The sequence below is a fragment of the Erythrolamprus reginae genome, chromosome 1 (assembly GCF_031021105.1).
Source record: "Erythrolamprus reginae isolate rEryReg1 chromosome 1, rEryReg1.hap1, whole genome shotgun sequence".
Classification (NCBI taxonomy): Eukaryota; Metazoa; Chordata; class Lepidosauria; order Squamata; family Dipsadidae; genus Erythrolamprus; species Erythrolamprus reginae.
Window position 1 is genome coordinate 388,908,820 of NC_091950.1, and position 18,472 is coordinate 388,927,291.

The window sequence follows — 18,472 nt, forward strand, 5'->3', positions numbered from 1 at the left end:
TTAATTAAATGCAAGACATAGTTTCCTCATCCGCCCTCCCCCCCCCCCCCGACCTCTTGCCATTGCCTCTTGATTAAATTTCCAATAGGAAAGAAGTGATGATTCTTCTGGATTCATTGCTACTGTTGTTCTACATGAGACTAATTGATACAATTTTCTATTGATTATCTGAAATAACTAGATTAGGCTTCCCCACTGCGGTATCATTCTTATGATGTGTCGATAATGGGACTTGTGATTCAGTATGTCATGTTGAGGGATGTCAACAGATAGAGATAAGCTGAACTCGATATCTCTTCCTTTGAAGTTCTTGAATAGCAGCCCATTTTATTTCTGTTAAATTTGAAGATACAGTAGAAGCCCTGTTTTTATAGTGTTATGTAGCTCCTTACTTTTTAGACAAGCACTGTGGTAAAAGTAGATCTAATATATAAATCTTTTTTAGATTTGAATGTATCTTTTTCTTTTATGTACGTTGAGAGCATATGCACCAAGACAAATTCCTTGTGTGTCCAATCACACTTGGCCAATAAAATTATATTCTATTCTATTCTATCTGATGATAATCTAATTTTCAAGTCCAACTATTATGGGACAAGCCTATTAGTAGTTACTCAGAAGTAGATCCTCCCCAAAATTGGTGGGAATTGCCTGACAATGAGTCCATCCAATAACTTTCCTCATCTTGCCTCTTCCCATATGGATGATGGGAGTTGTAATCCAAAATATCTCGAAGGCAACAAGTTGGAGAAGAATGATGGATCAGGTGGCAACTTCAATTAACAAAGTTGCAAAAGACAGATGACAAGAAACTTTGATTCTTAATTAAAATAGTTGTACTGCTTGTGGATTATGTTTGAAAATGTTGGAAGGTACCTATGTTTCCCTGAAAATAGAACCAGGTATTTTGATATATATAAAGACCTGGTTTTATTTTCAGGGAAACACAAATACCTCCCAACATAAAAATATAAAATTTTGCTCCAAAAGACACATTAGGGCTTATTTCCATCTAGGTCTTATTTTGGGGGAAAGATGGTCCATCTAGCTGATAATCTTAACGGGGGCTTATTTTGGGGGTTAGGCTTATATTACGAGCATCCTGAAAAATCATGCTAGAGCATAATTTCCTGTTGGGTTTTATTTTCAGGGAAACATGGTAAATGTGTATTGACTAAAGCCTTTCCCTGTTGAATCACCTGTCAAAGTGATTTCATTCAAATCAGCAGCCTATGATTGGTGGCAAGAAGGGGAAATTGAACTACTTAAAATAATGTGTTGGAGAGTCAACAGATTCATAATAAAGAAGGTGGTAGTAAAACCCTTGAGCAAATATGCAGGAATCTCTAAATGTCAATTTCTCCAAAGATTCCGCTATAGCATTGCTCTGGGACATTGTGGGAAAGAAAAATGATGCCAGCAGGAACCACCATACAGTCCAGGGAAGTTTGGCATCAAACTTTGGTATTCCCTCTTGCATCTGTATTCAGTTGTCAGAATTTGACCTGTTTAGACCAACAAAGGCTTTGAGTAATAAGCCAACTCTTTCTCCTTTTCCAGGAATGCAGTGCATAAGTTCTGTCACCAGCCCTCTTTTCCTTTTGGGTATCTTTCAATCAAACTTAATTCCTTGTGAACCAGGCTGAATTTTCTTAACAACATTTTCAGAAGTGGGTTGCCCCTGTCTTCCTCCTATGCTGAATGGGATTGGCTGGCCTTAAACCACCCAACTAGCTTCAGGCATAAAGTGGAATTAGAACTCACTGTCTCCTGCCATCTATAGCTCATTGCCTTTAGATTTGTGTAATAGCCTTTAGCTACCACACAGATCTGATTCTTATACAGTGTTCCCTCAATTTTTGTGGGTTCGAACTTCGCGAATAGCCTAAACCACGGTTTTAAAAAAAATATTAATTAAAAAATACTTTGCGTTTTTTCCCCTATACCACGGTTTTTCCTGCCCAATGACGTCATACGTCATCGCCAAACTAATAATTTTTGCAAATAAATAACCAAAAAAAATATTGTTAATAAATAATTATGTTTATAAATATCAAGATCACTAAGTGTCTTATTCAATGGTGAGTACCAGTAATAATGGTGAGTAAATGGTTGTTAAGGGAATGGGAAATGGTAATTTAGAGGTTTAAAGTGTTAAGGGATGGCTTGTGATACTGTCCATAGCCAAAAATGGTGTATTTACTTCCGCATCTCTACTTCGCGGAAATTCGACTTTTGCGGGCGGTCTCAGAACGCATCCCCCGTGGAAATCGAGGGAACACTGTACTCCTCTATTGGTCTTGCCATTGTTTATTCTATGCTTTCTCTTTGTCTCAGGACTTGAAATGACACCAAGCCCTATAGTCCCTGCTTTCTGGTTTAAATCAAAGTCCCTAGTTCTATACACAAGCATGTGGTTTGACAAAGTTTTGGCATAATACTAAACACTAGGTTTCTTTCTTTCTCTTCCCTCTCTTGTTTATAGAGCCTGATTTCTCTTATCTGGATGCATTGGCTCCCTACCAGCCACTGGCCATGAAGTGCATCTATTGTCCTATAGACACCAGGCTGAATTTTATCCAGGTGTCCAAACTTCTCAAAGAAGTACAGGTAATCAAATTAACTTGTCTTAATTTGCTCAATGCAAGTCCAAATTATACTTACCTAAGTATGGATGCCTCCAAAATATATTCTGCTATAATTGATAGAAGGGGGGGGTCAAGCATTGGAGAAATGATTAAAGCAGTGTCACACCCCCAGGAAACAAATTCCATCCCTTTTGTAAATGTGTTCTTGTGGTACAGTTTATGTTGCAACGGTCCAATGTTGCTTTCATCGTTTTAATTTCAACATCATTTCAATGAAACCTCTGCTTTTGTGGACATGCTTAGAAATATTCTTTATTATTATTATTATTATTATATTATTATTATTATTATTATTATTATTATTATTATTATTATTATTATTATTATTATTTATTGGATTTGTATGCCGCCCCTCTCCGCAGACTTGGGGCGGCTAACAACAGTGATAAAACAACATGAACAATCCAATTAATAAAAACAACTAAAAAACCCTTATTATAAAAAACCAAACATACACACAAACATACCATGCATAACTTGTAATAGCCTAGGGGGAAAGGATAACTTAACTCCCCCATGCCTGGCGACAAAGGTCTTAAGTAATTTGCGAAAGACAAGGAGAGTGGGGGCCGTTCTAATCTCTGGGGGGAGTTGGTTCCAGAGGGCCGGGGCCACCACAGAGAAGGCTCTTCCCCTGGGGCCCACCAAACGACATTGTTTGGTCAACGGGACCCGGAGAAGGCCAACTCTGTGGGGCCTTATCGGCCGCTGGGATTCGTGTGGTAGAAGGCGGCTCCAGATGTATTCTGGCCCAATGCCATGTAGGGCTTTAAAGGTCATTACCAACACTTTGAATTGTGACCGGAAACCGATCAGCAGCCTTTATGCCAATTTATTGCTCAGTGAAGAAAATCCAAAACATTATCATTGGCTTTATTTGAAGACTTCCAAAGAGGCTCTTTTTAGAAACTGTATTTTTGCCAGACTGCATTATGTGAAGTTCTGTTGAGCGTGTAACTGACATTTGTACTCCTGTAATACAGACTTGTATTACAAAAGCAGAAAATACTCCAACCTCCAACCTAGGTTGCCCTGACCCCATTTTTCCAGTCCTCTAGGGCTCCTTGTCATTTATGTTTGTCAGGGCAATTGTCCAAAATCAACCATGTGGCGGATTGCCATTTTGAGACGAAGAACACATAGGACATGGTAAGTTCTAAAATAATTTTAACAGCAATTGGGGGGGGAAGCCAACCATAAAGAAAAAAACAGAATAACAGAGTTGGAAGGGCCCTTGGAGGTCTTCTAGTCCAACCCCCTGATGAGGCAGGAAACCCTACACTACTTCAGACAAATGGTTATCCAACATCATAAAAACTTCAGTGTTCCAGTGTTCACAACTTCTGGAGGAAATTTGTTCTGTCAGGAAATTTCTCCTTAGTTCTAAGTTGCTTCTCTCCTTGATTAGTTTCCACCCATTGCTTCTTGTTCTACCCTCAGGTGCTTTGGAAAATAGTTTGACTCCCTCTTTTTTGTGGCAACCCCTGAGATATTGGAACACTGCTGTCATGTCTCCCTTGGTCCTTCTTTTCATTAAACTTACTGTAAACTTCTGTAAAACTTACAGAAATTAGCCAGTGTTCACTGTTGCTGCCTTCAAGCTGGTCGATGGCTGAATGTTCTTTGTTCCCAACCCAAAGTCCTGCCACCATGCATATGGTCAAAATAGGAAGCACCATATCCACCCCCGTCCCAGTTAAAAGCGGTGTTCCCCAAGGTAATGTACTGGGACCAACGCTCTTCATTCTCTACATCAATGACCTTTGCGATTACATCAAAAGCAACTGTGTCCTCTTCGCCGACGATGTAAAACTCTTCAACACCACCAATAACACAACTACTCTCCAAAAAGACCTGAACTCTGTTTCTGAGTGGTCTAACACATGGCAACTCCAAATCTCAACCAGAAAATGCTCCTACACATTGGGAAGAAGAATCTGAACTCCAAATACGAACTGAATAATCAAATTATCACAGATAACCCCCACTTGGTTAAAGACCTCGGTATACTAATAACAAAAGTCTTAAGTGCCAAAGCCCACTGCAACAACATAGCCAAAAAGGCTTCAAGAGTTGTAAACCTAATCCTACGTAGCTTCTGCTCTGGCAATCTCTCACTACTTACCAGAGCTTACAAAACTTTCGCCAGACCCATCCTCGAATACAGCTCATCTGTTTGGAATCCATATCGCATCTCAGACATTAACACCCTTGAAAATGTCCAAAGATACTTCACCAGAAGAGCCCTTCACTCCTCCACTCGAAATAGAATACCGTACGAGACTAGACTTTCAATCCTGGGCCTAGAAAGCTTAGAACTAAGACGCCTTAAACATGATCTAAGTATTGCCCACAAGATCATATGCTGCAATGGCCTGCCTGTCGGCGACTACTTCACCCACAACAACACAAGAGCACACAACAGATTTAAACTTAATATTAACCGCTCCAAACTTGACTGTAAAAAATACGACTTCAGTAACCGACTTGTCGAAGCATGGAACTCATTACCGGACTCCATAGTGTTATCCCCAAACCCCCAACAATTTACCCTTAGATTATCTACGATTGACCTATCCAGATTCCTAAGAAAGGGGCGAGTACAAGTGCACTAGAGTGCCTTCTGTCCCCTGTCCTATTACTCTCCTATATCTCCTATACCTTTCTTCTATTCCTATATCTCTTCTTCTATTCTTTCATTGATATGTTTTATTCCTATATCTTCTCTTCTTTCTTATAATTTGCTATGAATATATCCTCTATAACCTTCATTATGTATTTTACTATGTGTATATCCACTAAAACCCTCATTGTGTATCGGACAAAATCAATAAATAAAATATTTAGCCTCTGTGATATTGGAACACTGCTGTCACGTCTATGTGATTTGTTCTCACCCACTTAACATCATGTCAACATATAGTCCTCAGGACCCCCAGAATTTAACAAGTCACTACTGTATGACCATAAAAGTGATACAATTTATAATGTATCTACATTTGCATTGCCCAATGGTGTACTACAGGTTTAACAGTAATATAAGCCTTCACATGGACTGATCTGAAGGCTTGAAACAGGCTACCATTTCTTTCAGTTTTTCAGTATACAGTGATCCCCCGGGTATTGCGACCCCGATCATTGCGAAATGGCTATATGGCGATTTTGCAACCCGGAAGTAAAAACACCATCTGCGCATGCACGCCCTTTTTTCTATGGGCACGCACGCGTAGATGGCGCCAGGCAGATCAGCTGCTGGGCGGCTTCCCTAGGTCTTCCCCCTCTTGGCGGGCATCAGCGAGGAGTTTCCCCACCGCCCACGCAAGCTCCTCGCTGCCGCTCGCCCGCCCACGCCGTTCGCTCGCTGCTCGCCCGGCCACCCGGGTTCGGGGGGTGCTGGCAAGCCCCCCTTGCCGGCGGCGACGTTTTAAAACAGCCGCGCGGCTTCCCAATGAGTCCTGAAGACAAACGCGGAAGTTCGCCTTTGACGTTTGTCTTCGGGACTCATTGGGAAGCCGCGCGGCTGTTTTAAAACGTCGCCGCCGGCATGGGGGGCTTCCTAGCAGCCCCCCAAACCCGGGTTGGGGGTCCGGGGGGGTGCTGGCAAGCCCCCCATGCCGGCGGCGACGTTTTAAAACAGGAACCCCAATCTTCGGCTCCTCGCTAGCGCTGCGGAAGTAAAAACACCATCTGCGCATGCGCAGATGGTGTTTTTACTTCCGCAGCGCTACTTCGCGAAAACCCGATCATTGCTAGGGGTCCTGGAACGGAACCCTCGCAATGATCGGGGGATCACTGTAATCAACTTTTTCTAGTTTTCCTCAAGCAAGGCATTCCCTGGATTCATGGACATTCCCTCCAAGAATGATCCCCTAAGCTGAAAAAAAATGGGATTTGAAATTCACCCATCTGCAGATCTTCCCAGAATACCTTTTCGGTCAAAAGATTAAGGTCTGGTCTTACAGTCCTGTAATGGTTGAATGTACCTTGGATATGTAGGCTGGACTTTTGAGAGGGGTGGGGGTGGAAGGGGAAAAATATGTCCTATTTTATTATTTTACTTCATTTCATTCCTTTCCAAGCAGAAAACAGACTGATCTGGATATTTTCTCTCTGACATGCTATTTTTTAGTTTTTGTAAATTGTATTTATTATTAGATTTGTATGCCACCCCTCCTTCTATATACAGCGTATATACTGTATATGGAATAATTGGGGGTTGGATAGCAAATACATTGGTACCTCTACTTATGAACTTAATTCGTTCCATGACCAGGTTCTTAAGTAGAAAAGTTTGTAAGAAGAAGCAATTTTTCCCATAGGAATCAATCTAAAAGCAAATAATGTGTGAAATTGGGGAAACCATAGGGAGGGTGAAGGCCCTGTTTCCTCTCAGGAGATATCTAGAGAGGCCCCACGGAGGCTTCTCCCCACCTTTTCTGGCCCTGCTTCCTCCCAGGAGATTCCTAGAGAGGCCCCATGGAGGCTTTTCCCTGCCTTTTCCGGTTACATTTCGGAGGCTTGGGTTTGTAAGTGGAAAATGGTTCTTGAGAAGAGGCAAAAAAATCTTGAACACCTGGTTCTTATCTAGAAAAGTTTGTAAATAGAGGCGTTCTTAGGTAGAGGTACCACTGTACTCTTAATTACTTTATCTTGAAAAAAGTGTATTTAAAACTTTTTTTTCACACTTCGAAACTGTATGGTGTAACTTGCTGATAATCTCAAGAGTGCTTTCCTTGTTTTCTTAACAGCCTCTCCATGTGGTTTGTCCTGAGCAATATACTCAGCCTCCTCCAACCCAAGCCCATCGCACGGATTTGATGGTTGACTGCTTGCCTCCACCCATGTCCTACCGTAGAGCAGAGGTATTAACTCTTCCATTCAAACGCCGCTATGAGAAGATTGAAATCACCCCAGAGGTGAGGAATGAGAAGTGGGCTCATGAAAGAAGGTGGGGGGACTGATAAGTGGTCTCTTCAGGATTGTTTGGGGAGGGGAAATGAAAGGCCTTGAAGCAATGAACAAATTGCATGAATAGAGCACCTAGATCAATAGTGGGTTCCTAACCAGTGTGCTCCGGTGCTCCGTTCTGGTAGGAGCTTGCCAATTGCAAGCCCACGTCTTCGGTGTGCGCGTGAATGCATCCGAGTGAGATTCCGCGCATGTGCAGGAAGTAAAATAAATAAATAAACTGAGAGTTGAAGAAAAGACCCCACACTCAGGGTTTCAGTCCTATATTGAGCAGAAATGTACTTGGAAAATTTGATGGCCTGGACACAACATCTAGGGAGGGCTTTGTTGCAGCAGACAAAAGCCCCTTGAGTCCAGGAGCACCTTCTTTCCAGCAGCATGGACAGAGGTCGGTTAGGAGGATAATAGCTCTCCTTTGCCGCCCCGAGTTCGCGGAGAGGGGCGGCATACAAATCTAAATAATAAATAAATAAAATAAATAAATAAAATCTTGCGAGGGGCCACACGTGTATGAATTTTGGTGATTTTTTCGCTTCCGCCCATGCCCAGAAGCAAAACATCGCCGAAATCTCATGCACCTATATGACCCCTCACAAGATTTTACTTCCTGCACATGCGCAGAAGCAAACTCTCGCTCGGATGTGTCCACATGCACGGCAGAGATGCAGAGATGCATACGCAGCTCAATTTTTGCTATCTGTGCGATGGCGTCAACCGTACTGGTAAGAACCCGCTACTGAAGTATTGAAAATTGGATGTTTCCACTCTGTGTCTTTGCAGCTAGCATTATTTCTCAGAAATGCTTCCATTTTCCATCATGGTTAAATCGGTCAGTCTCCTAGAAAATTACATTTCACAATGTTGGACACTGGGGAGGCAAAATAAAGGAGAGCTATTATCCTCCTAACCGACCTCTGTCCATGCTGCTGGAAAGAAGGTGCTCCTGGACTCAAGGGGCTTTTGTCTGCTGCAACAAAGCCCTCCCTAGATGTTGTATCCAGGCCATCAGATTTTCCAAGTACATTTCTGCTCAATATAGGACTGAAACCCTGAGCGTGTGGTCTTTTCTTCAACGCTCAGTTAGTTTATTTATTTATTTATTGGATTTGTATGCCGCCCCTCTCCGTGGACTCGGGGCGGCTAACAACAGTGATAAAAACAATATGTAGCAATCCAATAATAAAAGAACTAAAAACCCTTATTATAAAAACCAGACATATATGCTGACATACCATGTATAAACTGTAGAGGCCCAGGGGGAAAGAATATCTCAGTTCCCCCATGTCTAACGGCAGAGGTGGGTTTTTAGGAGCTTACGAAAGGCGAGGAGGGTGGGGGCAATTCTAATCTCTGGAGGGAGTTGGTTCCAGAGGGCCGGGTCCGCCACAGAGAAGGCTCTTCCCCTGGGTCCCGCCAAACAACATTGTTTAGTTGATAGGACCCGGAGAAGGCCCACTCTGTGGGACCTAATTGGTCGCTGGGATTCGTGCGGCAGAAGGTGGTCCCGGAGATAATCTGGTCCGGTGCCATGAAGGGCTTTATAGGTAATAACCAACACTTTGAATTGTGACTGGAAAGTGATCGGCAACCAATGCAGACTGCGGAGTGTTGGTGTGACATGGGCATTTTTGGGAAAGCCCATGATTGCTCTCGCAGTTGCATTCTGCACGATTTGGAGTTTCCGAACACTTTTCAAAGGTAGCTCTATGTAGAGAGCGTTACAGTAGTCGAACCTCGAGGTGATGAGGGCATGAGTGACTGTGAGCAGTGACTCCCGGTCCAGATAGGGCCGCAACTGGTGCACCAGGCGAACCTGGGCAAACGCCCCCCTCGCCACAGCTGAAAGATGGTTCTCTAATGTGAGCTGTGGATCGAGGAGGACGCCCAACTTGCAGACCCTCTCTGAGGGGGTTAGTAATTCCCCCCCCCCAGGGTTATGGACGGACCGATGGAATTGTCCTTGGGAGGCAAAACCCACAGCCACTCTGTCTTATCAGGGTTGAGTTTGAGTCTGTTGACACCCATCCAGACCCCAACAGCCTCCAGGCACCGGCACATCACTTCCACAGTTGAGAAGGAATAATGGGAGAGCATGCGAGAAAATTTTCAAGACTAGTATGCTGTGGAATCAATTGTTCTGGATTGCAAAGACTTGATTACTACTTATTGGGGGCAGTGGTTAGAGTGCAGTACTGCAAGCTACTTCTGCTGATCACCGGCTGCCAGCAGTTTGGCAGATCGAATCTCAGTAGGCTCGAGGTTGATTCAGTCTTCCGTCCTTCCAAGGTCGGTAAAATGAGGATTCAAATTATTGAGGGTTGTAATATGCTGACTCCAGTTAAGGGCTGCAATTTTTTTTTCTGCCACACTGTGGGCGTGGCTTATTTTGTGGGTGTGGCTTGTCAGCCATGTGACCAGGTGGGAGTGGCTTGACAATCATGTAACGGGGGTGACTTAAAGGTCACATGACTAGCTTAAAGAGGGCCAACTTGACATCACTCACGTCAAGGGTTTGGGTTAGGGTGCCTGGCCTCTCCTCGCCTCAAAGAGATACAATTTCCCTATCTATTTACTATTACTGAACATCCAAAATATACTACTTAATTCTATGTATATATGCCATATGTGTACATACATATTACACACAGGCACACAAAAATATACATTATTTATTATATAAACTGTATGTGTATGTACACACACACATAGCTCTTCTAAAATTATACACATTCAACTTCATTAACTGCACTAGGAAAAACATATCTGGAGCTCAGAAGGGAAAAAAAGAAAAAAAAAATCAAAGTTTTTCTACCGGTACTGCGTACCTGACCATAGCCATAGGAGTCCATCACTGGCTGACTCTATAAACCACTTAGGACTGTAAAGCACTGTGAAGCGGTATATAAGTCTAATGCTATTGTTATTTCAAGGGCAGAATATAAAACATGTTATAACATAGGTAGTTTCACTGTGATCCAAAGCCCGAAGTGCTAGTTTCGGTTCCTGTAGGACTCATTTCTGCCAGTCACAGCCAGGTTTGGTCCCCATCCTTGTCATTTATTTTTATTTATTTATTAATTAATTAATAAATTATTTATTATCCCAGGTGCCTGGCCATCTGCCAATTAGCGTCCACGTCTTCCCATCGGTTGAGCGCATCCAAGCCTGAAGAGGGCGCCCTTCCTCTACTGTGATTTGTTTTTTGTAGCAGCAGGGCGCAATAATACATCGGGGTGTGCATTGGTGATAGGGGGTCAGGTCATACATCCAGCCTTGTTGTAAGCGTCAAATACAACAGGTGCTCCTGAAAGAAAAAGGATGCGTTCTGTTCCGAAACACGGAAAACCTTTATTGCAAAGCGAGCATTTTGGAAAGAAACCACTTAAGGTGGTAAGAACGTCCCTCTTTAGTGCATCTCAAAGCATCGTCGTTTCGTACAGAATGTAAAACTCAGCACAAAGGCAAAAGCCACCCTGGCGTGTACAATTAAGCTATTTCCGACTCCCCCCATTCCTCTTGCACCCCCCCCCATGCCCCCATTCAATTGAAGAGGGAGCTATGATTTGCATGCCAAGAGCCCATTAGCCTGAACAGCAGCTGGAGTCCACGAGCGTCTTTTAAGTGGGCAAAGAATTGCTCCAGTTGCAGCATCTCGATGAGCTTTTAAAATGAGAATATTTATCAGAGAAGCCACAGCATTGTGATTGTTGTCGGCGGCAACGGGTTGAATAATGTTGCCCCATAGAGAGGGATTCTGTTAGGTTTTTGTATTCGAACAGCTCGACATGATGGTTAGAAATGGGAGACTCCACTCTATAATGACCGTCTCTGCATTTGCAGAGTGGCAGAGGTAGAAACATAGAAACACAGAAGATTGATGGCGGGAAAAGACCTCATGGTCCATCTAGTCTGCTTTTATACTATTTCCTGTTTGTTCCAAGCATCCACTACTCTTTCAGTAAAATAATATTTTCTCGTGAGAAAAACCTCAGATTGTGTTCCCTTGTTCTTGTGTTCACTTTCCTATTAGATCTGGCTAACATCCTATTTGATTGTGGCTTGTACAAAGGTGTGAGAGACAGGTACCTTGGTTTATATACCAAATGAATGACCCATTGGGATCCCCATATCAAAACAGCTTACCTTATACAGTGGTACCTCTACTTAAGAACTTAATTCATTCCATGACCAGGTTCTTAAGTAGAAAAGTTTGTAAGTAGAAGCAATTTTTGCCATAGGAATCAATCTAAAAGCAAATAATGTGTGCAAAACCATTAGGAAAGAAATAAAAGCTCGGAATTTGGGTGGGAGGAGGAGGAAGAAGAGGAGGAGGACAGTCACTGCTGATGGAAGAAGGGGAGATGAGGGGAATCAAAAAAATCCCAAACTTTAAAACTTCAAAAAAAAGGGACTGAGGCAGTGAAGAGGCGCACGCACCTCCCATACACCCGGCGCAAGGCTGCCTCCCATACACTGCGCCAGAGAGAGAAACCCAGGGGGAATGGCAGGAAACTGGCTGGGCCTTCGTGCCGCTCTCAAATTTCCTGGGAAATTTTTCCGGGCTCGGGTTCTTAAGTAGAAAACAGGTCTTAAGAAGAGGCAAAAAAATCTTGAACACCCGGTTCTTATCTAGAAAAGTTCTTAAGTAGAGGTGTTGTTAGGTAGAGGTACCACTGTATTTATTTATTTGTTTGTTTATTTCTTTGATTGATTGGGGGTTTTTTAATGCCGCCCTTCTCCTTAGACTCAGGGCGGCTTATAACATGTTAGCAATAGCACTTTTTAATAGAGCCAGCATATTGCCCCCACAATCTGGGTCCTCATTTTACCCACCTCGGAAGGATGGAAGGCTGAGTCAACTTTGAGCCGGTGATGAGATTTGAACTGCTGACCTGCTTTCAAGTCAGAACTTGAAAATAACATGTAACACAGCACAGTATTTAAAGAAAAATGTTTAGTTGAGATCAGCATACTGGGACTGATTGGGGTAGATTGCAGGGGTGACACCAAAATATAACTGTATCATATTTTATCTATATCTTAAAGTATTACATTTTATTCAATTTCATTTTAGACTGTATTTTATTCCAATTTCATTTTAAATTGTATTTTATCAAATTCCATTTTAAACTGCTTTTATTTATTATTTAGACTTGTATGCCGCCCCTCTCCGCGAACTTTTATCACATTTTAGTAATAATTTGTTTTTGGAACTTGGCACTTTGATAGGGCCCAAGGGCTAAATTGTGATTGGATATATAGCCAATCTTTTGTTCAGAAACTCAAGGCGATATATATATAATTCTTCCTCTTGCAAGTTTCATCCAGGACAACCCGAGAGTTGCACCAGGACAGAGTTATCGGCCCAAAATTACACAATGAGTTTCAGTGGACAAGGAAAAACTACTAGGCCTTGTTGTAGTCCAGCTCCTTAAACATATTCTGTAGTGGCATACAAAAGGAAGCAGTGTCTTGAAGTGGCTAATCCCCTAGGCCAGGGGTAGGCAAAGTTGGCTCTTCTATGACATGTGGGCTTCAATTCCCAGCTCACAATTCCCGGCTCACAACAATAATAAAAACAATATTATAGTAGAACAAATCTAATATTAAAAAACATATAAAACCTTATCATTATTTAAAAAACCAAACAAGACATTCATATCAAACATAAAACAAAATATAAAAGAGCCTGGGGAAAGGTGTCTCATCTGTCTGGAACCCATACCACATCTCAGACATCAACACTCTCGAAAACATCCAAACATATTTCACCAGAAGAGCCCTTCACTCCTCCACTCGAAACAGAATATCCTACAAAAATAGACTAACAATCCTGGGCCTAGAAAGCCTAGAACTACGGCGCCTAAAACACGATTTAAGTATTGCACACAAGATCATATGCTGCAACATCCTACCGATCAATAACTACTTCAGCTTCAACTGCAACAACACGAGCACGCAACAGATTCAAATTTAATATGAACTGCTCCAAACTTGACTGTAAAAAATATGACTTTAACTATCGAGTTGTCAAAGCGTGGAACTCATTATCGGATTTAATAGTGTCAACCCCTAACCCCCAGCATTTCTCCCTTAGACTATCCACAATTGACCTCTCCAGGTTCCTAAGGGGCGTACATAAGTGCACTAGTGTGCCTTTCGTCCCCTGTCCAATTGTCTTTCCTTTCTCTCACATATATATATTTTCTTCCTTTCATATATCTTCTCCTCTAAGTTCACTTTTACCATTATATATATTACTACATGTCTATTTTTCTTCCTATGTATTTGTGTATTGGACAAACAAACAAACAAACAAACAAACAATTCCTGAGCTAGCATGATTGGCCCAGGAATTCTGGGAGTTGAAGCCCACATGTCATAGAAGAGCCAACTTTGCCTACCCCTGGCTTAGGCTAATAGTATCAAGCTCTATATTTTAGTGGCCCGTGTTCTTTTTCTCCATGTATCATGTTGGATAGGTAGTAGGAATGGTGAAAGTTAAGATTAGTAGAAAGTCACGCAGCTGAGGTAAATTTTCCTTGTATCTGTTGATCTAATATATAAATAAAACTCAGCCCATATAAATAAAATAAAGCAAGAAGACAACTGTCTTTTACTCCCCTTGCTTTAGGGAGGATTTTTCCAGGCTGTTAATGATTTATTTATTGGGGTGTAAGTCCGTTGGTGGCCCTGAGGCACATCACATTTTTATTGAAGACAATCATCACAGTGGCTGTGTAGGCCCTTCACCTTTTTTATGATACTGTCAGGAAGGTGTTTTTTATTTTATCTGATACGTAGTTTGAATACTAACATGGTTTGTAATGCATGGCGTAGCTGCAGAAATCTGTACATAGTAGACACTCCGATAGAGAGGTTCAACGATAAGGTTAGAAAGGTAAGCTGAATTGCTTGATTGATGTACTATCAAGTTGAAATTGCCTCTTAATGACCACATAGATTTTCTCCAGAAAGCTCAGTCCCCAACCTAGTCATTCAGGTTTTCCAACAATGTACTTGTTGCAAAAATTTGGTCAGAAAGAGGCTGTCTCAATTCAACATCTTTGGCCAACTATGTTCTCATGAGAAATCCACAGACAGAGCAGGAAAACAACATTATCTCCCTTTTTCATAAAATCATGGTTTGGAAAGATTGGAAGGTCTTCCAATCTAATTCCCTTCCCAGAGCAGGAATACTAATACAGTGGTACCTCTTCCTAAGGACACCTCTATTTATAAACTTTTCTAGATAAGAATCGGGTGTTCAAGGTTTATTTGCCTCTTCTCAAGAACCATTTTCCACTTACAACTTGAGCCTCCGAAACTGTAACCGGAAAAGGCAGAGAGAAACCTCCGTGGGGCCTCTCTAGGAATCTCCTGGGAGGAAACAGGCCCGGAAAAGGCGTGGAGAAGCCTCTGTAGGGCCTCTCTAGGAATCTCCAGGGAGGAAACAGGGCCAGAAAAGGTGGTTTTTATAATAATGGGTTTTTAACTGTTTTTAGTATTGGATTATTATTATATGCTGTTTTATTACTGTTGTTAGCCGCCCCGAGTCTGCGGAGAGGGGTGGTATATAAATCCAATAAATAAATAAATAAATAAATAAATAAAGTTGTATTGTATTCATGTTCAGTATTTTTTCTGTCTAAACTACCAGACTAGCTGTGCTAAAGTTTTCTCCATCAAGGCAAATGTTCCAGCTTATTTTTAACTCATCTTTTACTTCAGCTTGCAGATTCACTGGTACCCACTGAGATGAAACCAGGTATTTCCTTGGCAACTGTTAGTGCTGTTTTGCACACTAAAGACAACAAGCATGTGCTGCAGGTATGATACTGTTCTGTCGGGCTCTCTGGTAGACTCCTCCCAAAAATTCACAGGTCCAAATTTCAGACACACACACACTTTTGAAAATTCAAAACAATGTTCTTTATACTGAAAATTCTCTTAAACCAAGCCCTCTTTTGGTATAGCCAAGAACACTCGTCTCCAAACAAACTGGTCATTTGTACAAGTCCCTTATCAGTTCTGTGATACTTAGCTTGCAGCTGTGAGGCAATTCACAGTCCTTCTTCTTTTACAAAGTGAAACACACTTTGCTCTGGTTTAGTTTCAAAGCGGGGGAGAAAATCAGCACACAAAGATCAAAGTCAGTAAAGCAGTCATGAAACACAACGATCAGATAATCCTCCACAATGGCCAAACCCACAGGCTGCTCTTTATAGCAGCCTCACTAATTACCACAGCCCCACCCAACCACAGGTGGCCTCATTTTCTTTGATAATAATCTCTCAGTTGTTGTTGCCTATGCATCGCTCTCCGCATGCGTGGCTGTATCATTAACTCTTGTTCCGAATCCAAGGAGGAGCTAGATAATTCATCTCCTTCTGAGCTGTCTGCCACACTCTCCTCCTCCCTGTCACTCATGTCTTCTTGGTCAGAGGAGCCTTCATCAGCAGATTCCACCGGGGGGGCAAAACAGGCCTGCAGCATGTGGATGTCTCCCCCACATCCACAGTCCTTGGGGCAGGAGCTAACCACAACAGATACAGCTAGTACTGGGGTGGGGTGGAGACATGCATGAAAGGTGGGGTGGGGGGTGGAATTGGTGGATTCCAAAGATTTGCCAGTGATAGTAGACCTTGTTCATAGAGGCACAATGGCCTAGTGCCATGATGGTAAACCCATGGCACGCATGCCATAAGTGGCATATGGAGTCATATCAATGGGCACGCGAGCTCAGGTTTGGCTGATTTTCGAGCCATCCAAACTTGAAGTGGGACATTTCTGGCCTCCAGAGGACCTCCGGGGAGGGGAGGCTGAGAGTATCCGTTGCCTGGCCACTTGAGGCTTGCAGGATAGTAGAAGTCTTTAATGTAGAGCTTTAGCTACGTACACACTCTTTACCTTTTTTCATCTCCAATCTTCTTTTATTGGTAGCTCCCACCAAAACCTCCCCAGCCACAGCCTGGGAAAAAGAGGAAGAGAGTAACGGAGGACGTGCCGGAACTCAAGCCTACCAAACCTCTCCTAAGTGGCTCTATCCCAGTAGACCAACTGGTACAAACTCTGGAAAAGGTAAACGGGAATACTGGTACTAATAGAGAAAACCTGGTAGATCGGCTAAGCATCTAAAACTAAAGAAGCTGGTCCTGTTGATCAGCGTTTATTTCCTAAGAATTCCAATCAGTGCCACGAAGGTAAGCTTTTATTAACCTTATCCTTTCTGAACCTCATTTCTAAAAGAAAGAGGCCATTTTAACTTGTTTGTTGCTTACCTCGTCCCACATAATTCAGCAGGAGCCATCGAGTATCAAACTACACCAGTTTATATAGCATTACCCATGGTTCTGCTCTGCTTATTATTTTTAAATAAATAATAAGAGCAGCTTTCCCAGCCTGGTGCTACCCTTATCATCTTCCAGGTATATTAGACTGCAAGTGCCAAATCTTCTAATCCAGGGGTCTCCAACCTTGGCAACTTTAAGACTTGTGGATGTCCACAAGCAACTCTGGGAGTTGAAGTCCACAAGCAAAGCTGGCTGAGGAACTCTGGGAGTTGAAGTCCACAAGTCTTAAAGTTGCCAAGGTTGGAGACCCCTGTCTAACCAGCCATGTGCCAACTAGAAAAGAAACTCATAGTTCTTTGCTAGCACACTTGAGGGATGCAAAGTTGATAAGACTTCAGTGATAGAGCCCATTGAATGTTGGGCTGCAGCAACAGAAGAAATGGGATGATTTGTCTATTTTTAATCGCTATCTAAAGGTATAATTCCTTGGGAGTATATTAGATTTTATGGTATTGATCCTTCCCATTAAAGATAAGTTTAGGTATAATTCCTATTCCTAAACAATTTAGGGCACAGACAAATATTAACCAGATGCTTATCAGATGGAGGGTTTTAAAAGGCTCTTATTTGGGGGCTATTTTTTTTCCCTCTTGCCCATGGTGACTAACAGCACGGCTTCAGCGACATCAAAGTGGAAGATACCCCGAAAGGGCATCTGGTGCTATTCCAGGATGTGGAAACTCTAATCCGCATTGAAGAGGATTCGACCCACATCATGTGTGAGAATGACGAGTCGCTTAGGGTGAAGCTGCAGGACCTGGTCCTCAAATTCCTGCAGAAATTCTAGACTTGATCCTGCCAAAGTTCACACGCCCTGCTCTCCTTAGACTTTTGAAAAGGGAGAAACCAAGGATTTGGGTCACAAGGTGGAAGAGCAAGCTTGAAAGCCATGTGCAGAGTTGCTCACCTTTGATTTGTGAAACACTCAACAGGTAGGCGTGCTATTCTCTCTCCTGAAAGGAAGATGATAAGAACCTCTGTTTATATGGGCCAAAGCTAAGGAGTCCCGGTTAAGTCTATCTAGACACCTTGCTATAAAAATGCCCATCTGTTTATTAACTGCAGCGTAAAAGATGGGATTTAGCTGATATTACAAAAAACCAAAACAGCTGATGGAACAGCCGTTCCTGCCATCTGTCCTTTTATTTAATTTTTTACTAAAAGTGGGGGGCAGAAATAAATGTTAAACATGTATTTAGTTTCAAATTTTATTTTATTTTTTAAAAGTTTGTAATACTGAAGTCCTTTATACAGACCTGATACAGACCTTAATAAAATACAGACCTGCTTTGTTGTAACTGATGGCTCATTTTAAATACATGATAAATATACTGTAATGCTAAGAAATTATTTCTTAGCTGAAGGTTATTCCGAATCTCCATGTATGGAAGTAGCGTCAACGATAGAATATCCAATTTCCCCAACCTCACTTCAGATTTGAAAACATGCTCTTAATTTGTCTACCCTTTCTAAGAACTCAAAACAAGAGACGGTAATTATCAG

At 42.2% G+C, this 18,472-nt stretch overlaps 1 protein-coding gene across 1 annotated transcript in view; it reads left to right on the forward strand.

Annotated features, from left to right (window-relative positions):
- INTS9 (integrator complex subunit 9) overlaps window positions 1-18,267 on the forward strand; it is a 97,389-nt gene extending 79,122 nt beyond the window's left edge. Inside the window, exons 13-17 of the mRNA XM_070734858.1 lie at window positions 2,486-2,610; window positions 7,397-7,564; window positions 15,348-15,446; window positions 16,560-16,697; window positions 17,580-18,267. Coding sequence (XP_070590959.1) covers window positions 2,486-2,610; window positions 7,397-7,564; window positions 15,348-15,446; window positions 16,560-16,697; window positions 17,580-17,756 — 707 coding nt within the window. The 3' untranslated portion in view covers window positions 17,757-18,267. The remainder of the gene's footprint in view (window positions 1-2,485; window positions 2,611-7,396; window positions 7,565-15,347; window positions 15,447-16,559; window positions 16,698-17,579) is intronic.
- Window positions 18,268-18,472: the final 205 nt, after the last annotated feature.